Genomic DNA, 10,338 nt, shown 5'->3' with positions numbered 1-10,338 from the left:
AGGAGAGGCAGAGAGAGAGAGTTCCTCCATCTGCTGGTTCACTCCCCAATTGGCCACAATGACCGGAGTTGCACCGATCTGAAACCCGGAGCCAGGAGCTTCCCCTGGGTCTCCCACGCAGCAGGTGCAGGGGCCCAAGGACTTGGCCCATCTTCTACTGCTTATCAGGCCATAGCAGAGAGTCAGATCGGAAGTGGAGCAGCTGGGTCTCAAACCAGCACCCATATGGGATGCTGGCGCTCCAGGCCAGGGCGTTAACCCACTGTGCCACAACACCAGCCCCGAACAAAAAAAATGTTAAGCTTTCTAGATGATTCTGATGACCAGTCAAGCTTAGGAAATGCCATCTATTTCATTTATACAGTAATTACTGCATGTTAAGTGGAAAGGTTATCTTACACCTCCCACCTCAATAGTTCCTAGACAGAGAAAATACCCAATATTTCTTGATGAAACTATAAATAAAATTCCATTTTTCTATTATATTTCATCCCAGTGGTGAAACTTTAGAAGTACTTTCAATATGATAGCATTATGGGGCAATTAAAAATTGCCACTTTGGGCCGGCGCCGCGGCTCACTACGCTAATCCTCCGCCTAGCGGCGCCGGCACACCGGGTTCTAGTCCCGGTCGGGGCGCCGGATTCTGTCCCGGTTGCCCCCCTTCCAGGCCAGCTCTCTGCTGTGGCCAGGGAGTGCAGTGGAGGATGGCCCAGGTGCTTGGGCCCTGCACCCCATGGGAGACCAGGAAAAGCACCTGGCTCCTGCCATCGGATCAGCGCAGTGCGCCGGCCGCAGCGCGCCGACCGCGGCAGCCATTGGAGGGTGAACCAACGGCAAAGGAAGACCTTTCTCTCTGTCTCTCTCTCTCACTGTCCACTCTGCCTGTCAAAAAAAAAAAAAAAAAAAAAAAAAAATTGCCACTTTGATACACAAAAGGCCAAATGTCAAAAACTGCCACCAATGAAGTATTCTCACCAGTTTTTTCCTTAAGAGGCCACTGATACAGCTAGATTTGAAGGGGCAAGCGGTGAAGTCTAAATCTAACACCCTAAGATTGGAGACAAATCAAACTTGAAGTCTACGTGAATGAGTAGAAGCAGCATCCACAAGAAATCAGTGTTTGAATATCAAATTCCAAAGATATCCCATTTTATTACAGAGCACACACAAAGCCCTTTATAGGGAAAAGTACTGTTCTTCTCCAAGATGACTTAAGTGCCTCTTCTGCAGTTTCCAGCTTTCTCTCCTACCGGTACTTCCCATGTCGGTTAAAGTGTTTGTAGAGATAACGGATGCGTTTGTTAAGATTGTGCAAGTCATCAATGAACATTCGATTTCCAACCATTCTTTTCTTTCGGATACAACGCTGCAATTCATTTCCCTTCCAGCCTCGAAGCCATCTGGGGCCCCTGATCAGTTCTTTTGGGTGCTTTTCAAAGTTTCCTGGGCAATGTGAAAGAATATATGAATTAGTTTCAAGACAAGAGAACCCCGCCCAGACCAGCTAAGCCTTCAACCCACAGTTGTATCTTCCTGAGCAGTGCCTACAAGGGTCCTTCAAAAAGTTGATGGAAAAATGAAATTAAATATACTTTCATGCAAAAAAAAAAACATTGAAATACACAGGGGGTCTTTAAAAACATAATAGAAAATTCATATTATTTAAAAAGTATGCATGGATTTCAACATTTTCCACACTCAAACTTATCCTTTAATTCTGTTTGTCAATTAATGTTTCGAAGCCCCCAAGATGCATTACAGTATGGTATTAAGAGCCAGACTGCTTAGAGTTCAAATTCTAATACTACTATTAACTAGTTTTGGAGAAATTACTTAATCTCCTAGCTCCTCGGTTTCTTCACCTGTAAAGTGAAAAGGTCGTTATAAAGATAAAGGTTAAATGAGTTAATACACACAAGGCATTCAGAAAGGTGGTGAACACCCATGAAAACAGGCACATAAACGTTTGCTCTTACTACTGGGCCCCGTACCATTCCCTACACATTAAAGTAGCAGTTGTTACAGCCTAGTCAACCATTCTGAAATGCGGTGCCACGGAGCCAAGTCTTACCGAGGATCCCGATGTTGTCATACACTCCGAACATGGCCCTCTTCTCGTTCCAACGATCCACTATTTTCGGGGGCGGGAGCGTGAGCCTCACACGGGACAATTCAGGCACACCTAGGGATGGAAAGAGAGAATGAATCTAAGCCGACTACTAAGAAGCCGTTCTGGAGGCATCTCAGCCACTTACCCAGAGAGAAGCTTCTACAGGCCAGGGGCACCCAGCCCCACAGCGTCCTCCAAGAGAGGGCCCCTGCCATTGCTCTGGTCCCTCGCCCTTAGCGACACACCAAACGAGCCCAAAAACGAGAACCAGGCGACTGCTACCGGCAAAGGTCTCACGAAGACACTCGGATGGGGGCAGCCATTTTGGACCTTACCCAGAGAGCTCTGCGAGCAGGGCCCGCCTCTGTCCCGCCTTCCCCAGCCAGAGGCCCCGCCCCTCCAGTTCCGGACAGCGGCGATCTTAACAATTCGCGCCTCCCTTGTACTTCCGGTCTGCTCCCCGGAAGTTTCGATGCGCCAAGCAGCTGAGGGAAGTACCGAGTCGCTCTCTAGGGCATCCCAAAACTGGCATTTCAAAATTCACTTTCCTGCTCTGTTGGAGGTTCCTCAACTATGAGGGAGATGAAGGATCAGAACCCGGGATCCGGAACTTGACAGTGTCAAACCAAGCCTGTGCCTCACCACAGTCTTGCGCTGCAGCTGTTTTCATTAACGCCATTTTACAGGGGGGAAAAATTGAGTTTCAGAGAGTAAGTGACTCTGGATGTCACAGCGGAGATGGCGGAACGTGGATTACGGCCCCAGCCTGGACTTGCCTCCAGTCCAGGGAGTGACTGACAGTGTCACTGTTGCAGGGGCAGCACCATTGCCCAGCAAAGGGACGCGACCACTGTGGCAGGCGCTGCTAGGGCCTCCACAGCAAAAGGGGCAACGCAGGACCCGGTCGCGGCGAGCGCGAAGGTGGTGAGGTGGCGGCCCGGCTGCGGCGGTGAGCAGGAGCTGGACTCTAGGTCCCGCCCCCGAGGGCGGGGCCGCCGGGCAGCCCCTGCGCTGTGATTGGCTGGCCCTTCCAGGGAGCATCGCGATTGGGCGCCTTGCAGCCGTTGAGTTTTGAACTCCGTTTTTGTGGCTTTGCCCGCGCGGTGCTTGACTCAGAGGCGGGTGTTTGTCGCAGCCCGCCGAGGATTGCCTGATCGCGCTGCCAACTTGAACACTGCCTCGCTGATTGGCGCGCATCGTGCACTCGTGTTTTTTCCTGCCATTTCAGCCCGACTGCGGGAGCCCAAGGATCGGCGAGTGAAGTCCTCAGGTGATGCGTGGTGTACAGGGAGCGGGGAGCAAAAGCCTGGGAAACTCGGGTGCTGTGTTCAGCAGTAGACAGTAGGCAGGGGGATCTAGTACGCACATCCGTGGGGTGCGATTTGAGAGAAACAGACACAGATCCGCGACGAAATGTGTGCAATTTGGGCAAATAGCTATGTCCTTTTTTTTTAAGATTTTTTTTTTAAATTTATTTATTCGAGAGGCAGAGTTACAGAAAGAGAGAGGGAAAGACAGAAAGGTCTTCCATCTAATGGTTCACTCCCCGAATGGCTGCAACAGCTGGAGCTGAGCTGATCCGAAGCCAGGAACTCAGGGCTTCCTCTGAGTCTCCCACGTGGGTGCAGGGGCCCAAGCACTTGGGCCATCTTCCACTGCATTCCCAGAACAGAAGCAGAGAGCAGAGAGCCGGATCGGAAGAGGAGCAGCCAGCATTTGAACGGGTGCCCCTATGGGATGCCGGTGCCTTGGTGCCTCGGCGCCAGCCCCTAGCTATGCCTTTCTCAACCTCAATATCCTCATTTGTAACCTGGGTTGTATAATTATCGTGTGCATGGGATTAAGATTAAGAGAATTGGATCAAATATGCACATTCAAATAGTTTAACAGAACCTGGTGCAGAGTGAACAGATAGTAAATGTTAATGCTCTCTCCTTCTGAAGCTAGGAAACCCACTAGTCCGTGCTTGGCCACTGTTCTGGCCCCAGGTGAGACAATCTTTCTATCCTTAAGGAATCTGGCACATAAAAGTGGAGATAATACTAACTGTACATGTTGACATACCACTTTACAGTTCTTTAAACTCTTTCATAACCCATTTTGATTCTGGAAGCAACTTTGTGAAATAATCAGAAATTAGGAAACCTGTTTTGGGGCAGGCAGTGTGGTGCAATAGGCTAATCCTCCACCTGCGGTGCTGGCATCCCATATGGGCACAGGTTCTAGTCCGTGCTGCCCCTCTTCATATCCAGCTCTCTGCTATGGCCTGGGAAAGCAGTAGAAGATGGCCCAAGTCCTTGGGCCCCTGCACCCACATGGGAGACCCGGAGGAAGCTCCTGGCTTTGGATCAGCTCAGCTCTGGCTGTTGCAGCCATCTGGGGAGTGAACCAGTGGATGGAAGACCTTTATCTCTGTCTCTCCCTTTCACAGTCCGTACCCTACCTCAAATAAATAAATCTTTAAAAAAAAAAAAAAAAGGAAACCTGTTTTACGGATGAGGCCCAAGTTAAGTAACATGATCAAGTGCAGTTACAATTAGAATTAAATTCTTGTCCAGGGTTGACCTCACATCCTCTTAAGATAATGTTATCAGGGGCCGGCGCCGCGGCTCACTAGGCTAATCCTCCGCCTAGCGGCGCCGGCACACCAGGTTCTAGTCCCGGTCGGGGCGCCGGATTCTGTCCCGGTTGCCCCCCTTCCAGGCTAGCTCTCTGCTGTGGCCAGGGAGTGCAGTGGAGGATGGCCCAGGTGCTTGGGCCCTGCACCCCATGGGAGACCAGGAAAAGCACCTGGCTCCTGGCTCCTGCCATCTGATCGGCGCGGTGCGCCGGCAGCGGCGGCCATTGGAGGGTGAACCAACGGCAAAGGAAGACCTTTCTCTCTGTCTCTCTCTCTCACTGTCCACTCTGCCTGTCAAAAAAAAGATAATGTTATCAGTTTGTTGTGAGGCTAAAAGCCATTATTTATTGGAGGTGGGAAAATAATAGAATCAGATAAAAAGGCAAACCTTAGATACAGGCCCTGATCCCTTAACCTGTTTGGTTTTCAGCTCTGTGAGCCGGTGAGTGAAGGATGTCTCCCCAGCTGTTTGAGTTCCATCTGCCCTTATCCCCAGAGGAGCTGTTGAAAAGTGGAGGGGTGAATCAGTATGTTGTGCAAGAGGTACTGTCCGTCAGACACCTTCCGCTGCAGCTCAGAGGTAAGACTCCACACCTGCTGTTGGGCCTCCCACTTCAGAACAGCATCCCATGTACTGTAGTTACCATTCCTGGTGCAGTAGACCCTGGAGCTTCCTGATGGCAAGGCACCTGGCTTTCCTAGTCTCTGCCGTTTTCTCCCTAGCATTGCTTGGAGTGCATGACCCAAAGAGTGCCTAAGCCCATTAACTGCCTTCTCTGGATTATTCAGTAAACAGTCTTGTACATGGTGACTCTTTGGGAGAAAATTATTTTAGATCTTACCTTTTTATATACTAAAATAAACCCTGGTGGGTTTTAAAAGGTACAAGAAAAGAGAGCTTTCTCATGTCTGAAACCTGGCCTGAACTGTTTTATGTGAATGGTTTTTAGAGTCTGGATACCTTGTTTCCAAGATGTGCAATAATGGAAAATACATATGCCTAAAACTGCAACACAATAGAAAAATGCTGGGAGGAATGCAAAAGATATGCAAAAGACATTTTAGGTGATTTTGTCATTGTGTGTCTATGGTAGTGTTTACTCACACAGACCTCAATGGTGTAGCCTACCACACACCTAGGCTATATGGTGGGGGGATGGGGAGGGCATGGTACATAGCCTATTGATCCTAGGGCCACCACGCATAAAACAATACAAGATTAAATCAAGTCCAAGAGAAAATGACTAAATCAAGAGACTTGATAATGCTGGCCTAATGTGTTACTATTACTATTACTAATGTGCATACTATTTATAGTAGATTTTTTAATAAGTAGGAATATAACCTAAAATAAGTATACAAAATACTTATGTATAGAAAATACATAAACCAGTAACATAATTGTTTATTATCAAGTACTATATACTACATCTAATTGTATGTGCTATACTTTTTTTTTTAAGCTTTTAATTATTGGCCAGCACCGTGTCTCAATAGGCTAATCCTCCGCCTGCAGCGCCGGCACCCTGGGTTCTAGTCCCGGTCGGGGCGCTGGATTCTGTCCTGGTTGCTCCTCTTCCAGTCCAGCTCTCTGCTGTGGCCCTGGAGTGCAGTGGAGGATGGCCCAAGTCCTTGGGCCCTGCAGCCGCATGGGAGACCAGGAGAAGCACCTGGCTCCTGGCTTTGGATCAGTACGGTGCCCCGGCAACAGCGGCCATTGGGGGTTGAACCAACGAAAAAAAGGAGGACCTTTCTCTCTGTCTCTCTCTCACTGTTCACTCTGCCTGTCCAAAAAAAAAAAAGATTTTAATTATTTATTTGAGAGGTAGAGTTACAGACAGTGAAAGAGAGAGAGAGACAGAGAGAAACGTCTTCCTTCCGTTGGTTCACTCCCCAAATGTCCACAATAGCCAGAGCTGCACCAATCCGAAGCCAGGAGCCAGGTGCTTCTTCCTGGTCTCCCATGTGGGTGCAATATGGGGTGTATGTGTCATACACACTGTCTTAACAATTGCCTGCCTATATGTGCTATACTTTTTTCTTTCAAAGATTTTATTTATTTGAGAGGTAGAGTTACAGACAGAGAGGGAGAGACAGAGAGAAAGGTCTTCCATTCACTGGTTCATTCCCCAGATGGCTGCAACAGCCGGAGCTGGGCTAATCCAAAGTCAGGGGCTTCTTCCAGGTCTCCCACATGGGTGCAGAGGCCCAAGCACCTGGGCCATCTTCTGCTTTCCCAGGCCATAACAGAGAACTGGGTGGGAAGAGGCAGCTGGGACACAAACTGGCACCCATATGGGATGCTGGCTCCTGGAGGCAGAGGCTTAATTAGCCCACTATCACAGTGCCAGCCCCCAAATGCCGTACTTTTAGATGACTGACAGAAAGTAAGTTTGTTTACCAGCATTACCACAAACACAGGAGTGATGGCTTGCATTATGATATTACTACAGCTACATCATTAGACATATGGGCCAGCATTGACCAAAATGTCATTTATTGTTAGGTGGTGTGTGACTGTATGTACCCATATGTTATCCACAAATCTATAAATAACCTAAATGAATTGCACATTACTAACAAGACCCCACGATGCCACTGTACTTGTTGGAGATAATCTTGTATTAGGTTGATTTGGAGAGGTTACACAGAGTAAAAACTGTGGCCCCAGACTGCCCAGATTTAAGGCCAGGCTCTAGTGCTCTGACCTTGAACAAGTTACCACTCTGTGCCCCAGTTTTCCCATCTGTAGAGATAGGAATAGTAAGCTACTTTACTGTCTCCTATGATAAAGGGGCTGGTTAGTGTGCAGCTTGAGTGTGACTCCAGCCCGTCTCCTCTTGACCTTTATGTCATGGTTCCCAGAGAAAGCTGCTTGATCTGTTGTCTGAAAGTGGAAAAGGAGATTTTCTATTTTTGTGCTTTTTCTTCTTTTGTTTAAAATACTACCAGAAGTTCCTGACAGCCTTAGCCAGAATTGAATCATGTGCCTATGTTGCTAATTATGGGTAAGGGAAATGGAATTACGGATGGGTTACATTGATCAGGCATTACCTTGGAATCTCGCTTGGCCTGAACATGTCACCATTTGATAAACAAGGAAGAAGATAGAGTGTGGAGGTTGACTGATGGGTGGCCAAACAATAACATCCCTATTATGTAGATATGTGTATCACCAATAGTGGGTGCTGCACACTATAGCAAGTTATTCCTCAGTTATTACAATGCATTATTTTTTAAAAGATTTATTTATTTTTTACTTGAGAGTTAGAATTACACATAGGGAGGAAAGGCAGAGAGAGAGAGGTCTTCCATCTGATGGTTTACTCCCCAGTTGGCCACAACAACCAGAACTGTGCCATTCCGGAGCAAGGAGCTTCTTCTGGGTCTCCCACGTGAACACAGAGGCCCAAGGACCCGGGCCATCTTCCACTGCTATCCCAGGCCATAGCAGAGAGCTGGATTCGAAGAGGAGCAGCCAGGACTAGAACCGGTGCCCACGTGGGATGCCAGCACTTCAGGCCAGGGCGTTGACCCACTGTGCCACAGCACCGGCCCCACAATGCATTATTTTTCAAGTGGATGGTCATTATAATCCTTTTTAGAACAACTACATTGTTTTGGTTTTGCTGTTTAGAATCCTCAATACAATTTCTGCTATAAATATACAAGATCAAATGATTTAAGGTATTCACCAACTATTTACTGATCATGTTTTGGGCCAAGCAGTCTTCTAAACACTGGCAATACAACAGTAAACAAAACACAAAATGACAGAGTTCTTTCTCTCAAGGCTCTCAGCAGGAAATAAATGTGAGGTGTGTTGGATGGTTGTAAAGACCAAGGAGACAAATAAAGCAAGATAAAGAGTGTGCCAGTGTAGAGACTGTCGTTTTATGTTGTATGAACACAGAACGGTTGCTCATAAGTGACCTTTTTTCTTAAAGATTTATTTATTTGGGCCGGTGCCGCGGCTCAATAGGCTAATCCTCCGCCTGCGGCGCCGGCGCATCGGGTTCTAGTCCCGGTCGGGGCGCCAGATTCTGTCCCGGTTGCTCCTCTTCCAGTCCAGCTCTCTGCTGTGGCCAGGGAGTGCAGTGGAGGATGGCCCAAGTCCTTGGGCCCTGCATCCCATGGGAGACCAGGAGAAGCACCTGGCTCCTGGCTTCAGATCAGCGCAGTGCACCAGCTGCAGCGCGCCGGCCATTGTGGGGTGAACCAATGGCAAAGGAAGACCTTTCTCTCTGTCTCTCTCTCTCACTGTCCACAAAAATTTTTATTTATTTATTTGAAAGAGTCACAAAAAGAGAGGAAAAGACAGATATTCTGTTCACTGGTTCACTTTCCAAATGATCCCAAAGGCTGGAGCTGGTCTAGGCTAAAGCCAGGCACCTGGGACTACCTGAGTTTCCCATGTGGATGACAGGCTCAAGCATTTGGGCCATCTTTTGCTGCTTTCCCAGGCACGCTAGCAAGGAGCTGAATCAGAAATAGAGCAGCGGGGACTCTAACCTGTGCTCATGTGGTATGATGGCATCACAGGCAGCAGCTTATTTATTTGAAAGGCAGAGTTACAGAGAGGCAGAGAGAGAGATCTTCCATCCGCTGGTTCACTCCCCAAATGGCCACAATGGCTGGAACTGGGCCAATCTGAAACCAGGAGCCAGGAGCTTCTTCTGGGTCTCCCATGCAGGTGCAAGGGCCCAAGGACTTGGGCCATCCTCCACTGCTTTTCCCAGGCCATAGCAGAGAGCTGGATTGGAAATGGAGCTGCCAGATCTCAAACCAGTGCCCATATGGGATGCTGGCACTCTAGGCGGTGGTTTTACCCGCCATACCACAGCACTGGCCCCAAAGTTAATGTTTTGATTTGGAATAAATATTTGCACTACAGTTATATAGGATTTAACAATATTTAGGTGAAAGGTACAGGAACTGTACTGTTACACCACTTTTTCGTAATTTCAAAATAAAAAGTTAATTTAAAAAGTTCTCAGTTTGCTATAACTTGGACAAGTCACATAAGAACTATGAAGACGTAGTTTCTTTTCCCATGAGATAGGCATGAGTGTCTGCTGGATCTAGCTTAGATGTGTAGTGAAACTCAACTGGGGTTTTAATTGTAAAACATATATATCATTATAATTATTGCAGGTTTCAAGGAAAAGTTTTCCATCTGTCTTTTGTGATTCTAGCCATTAAAGCAATAAACCTGGTTTTCTGCCATGAATAGAATTTACCAAAAAGGTCTCTTTTCCCTTCCAAATTGACCAGTTTCTTTGATCCTTTGTAGCATTTCAGGCTGCCTTCCGAGCTCAGGGGCCCCTGGCTATCCTGCAGCACTTTGATACCATCTACAGCATTTTACAGTAAGTGAAACACCCAGCGGCACATGGTGGCTATTGCCCTGACCTCGCATGCTAGTCCTGAAACTCCAGATTCTAAGTGCACGGATAAATGGTCATAGGTGCACATCTCTACTGATCAGCATTTGCCCAATTTGCTGCTGTATGTATTCCGTTGAGCAGTTTCCCATGTTTGTCAAATGTAGGATTCCTCAGGTTCGATCTGAACTACTACAATGGCTCTGCAGGTTCCTGTCTCAC

At 47.7% G+C, this 10,338-nt stretch overlaps 2 protein-coding genes across 2 annotated transcripts in view; one reads left to right on the top strand and one right to left on the bottom strand.

Moving 5' to 3' along the window:
• Window positions 1-1,121: 1,121 nt before the first annotated feature.
• MRPL51 (mitochondrial ribosomal protein L51) lies at window positions 1,122-2,505 on the bottom strand. Its single transcript, XM_002712868.5, has 3 exons — window positions 2,258-2,505; window positions 2,074-2,184; window positions 1,122-1,445 (listed from the first exon to the last, which is right to left on the bottom strand). The coding sequence occupies exons 1-3, from the start codon at window positions 2,325-2,327 to the stop codon at window positions 1,249-1,251; spliced, it is 378 nt and encodes a 125-aa protein (XP_002712914.3). The 5' UTR covers window positions 2,328-2,505; the 3' UTR covers window positions 1,122-1,248.
• Window positions 2,506-2,662: 157 nt separating this feature from the next.
• Window positions 2,663-10,338, top strand: part of NCAPD2 (non-SMC condensin I complex subunit D2) — a 27,738-nt gene continuing 20,062 nt past the window's right edge. The window contains exons 1-3 of the mRNA XM_002712870.5: window positions 2,663-3,382; window positions 5,163-5,312; window positions 10,026-10,101. Of these exons, the coding sequence (XP_002712916.3) occupies window positions 5,186-5,312; window positions 10,026-10,101 (203 nt within the window). The 5' untranslated portion in view covers window positions 2,663-3,382; window positions 5,163-5,185. The remainder of the gene's footprint in view (window positions 3,383-5,162; window positions 5,313-10,025; window positions 10,102-10,338) is intronic.

This window comes from Oryctolagus cuniculus, chromosome 9 (genome assembly GCF_964237555.1).
Source record: "Oryctolagus cuniculus chromosome 9, mOryCun1.1, whole genome shotgun sequence".
NCBI classification, from domain to species: Eukaryota; Metazoa; Chordata; class Mammalia; order Lagomorpha; family Leporidae; genus Oryctolagus; species Oryctolagus cuniculus.
This window is presented reverse-complemented; position numbering and strand designations above follow the sequence as displayed.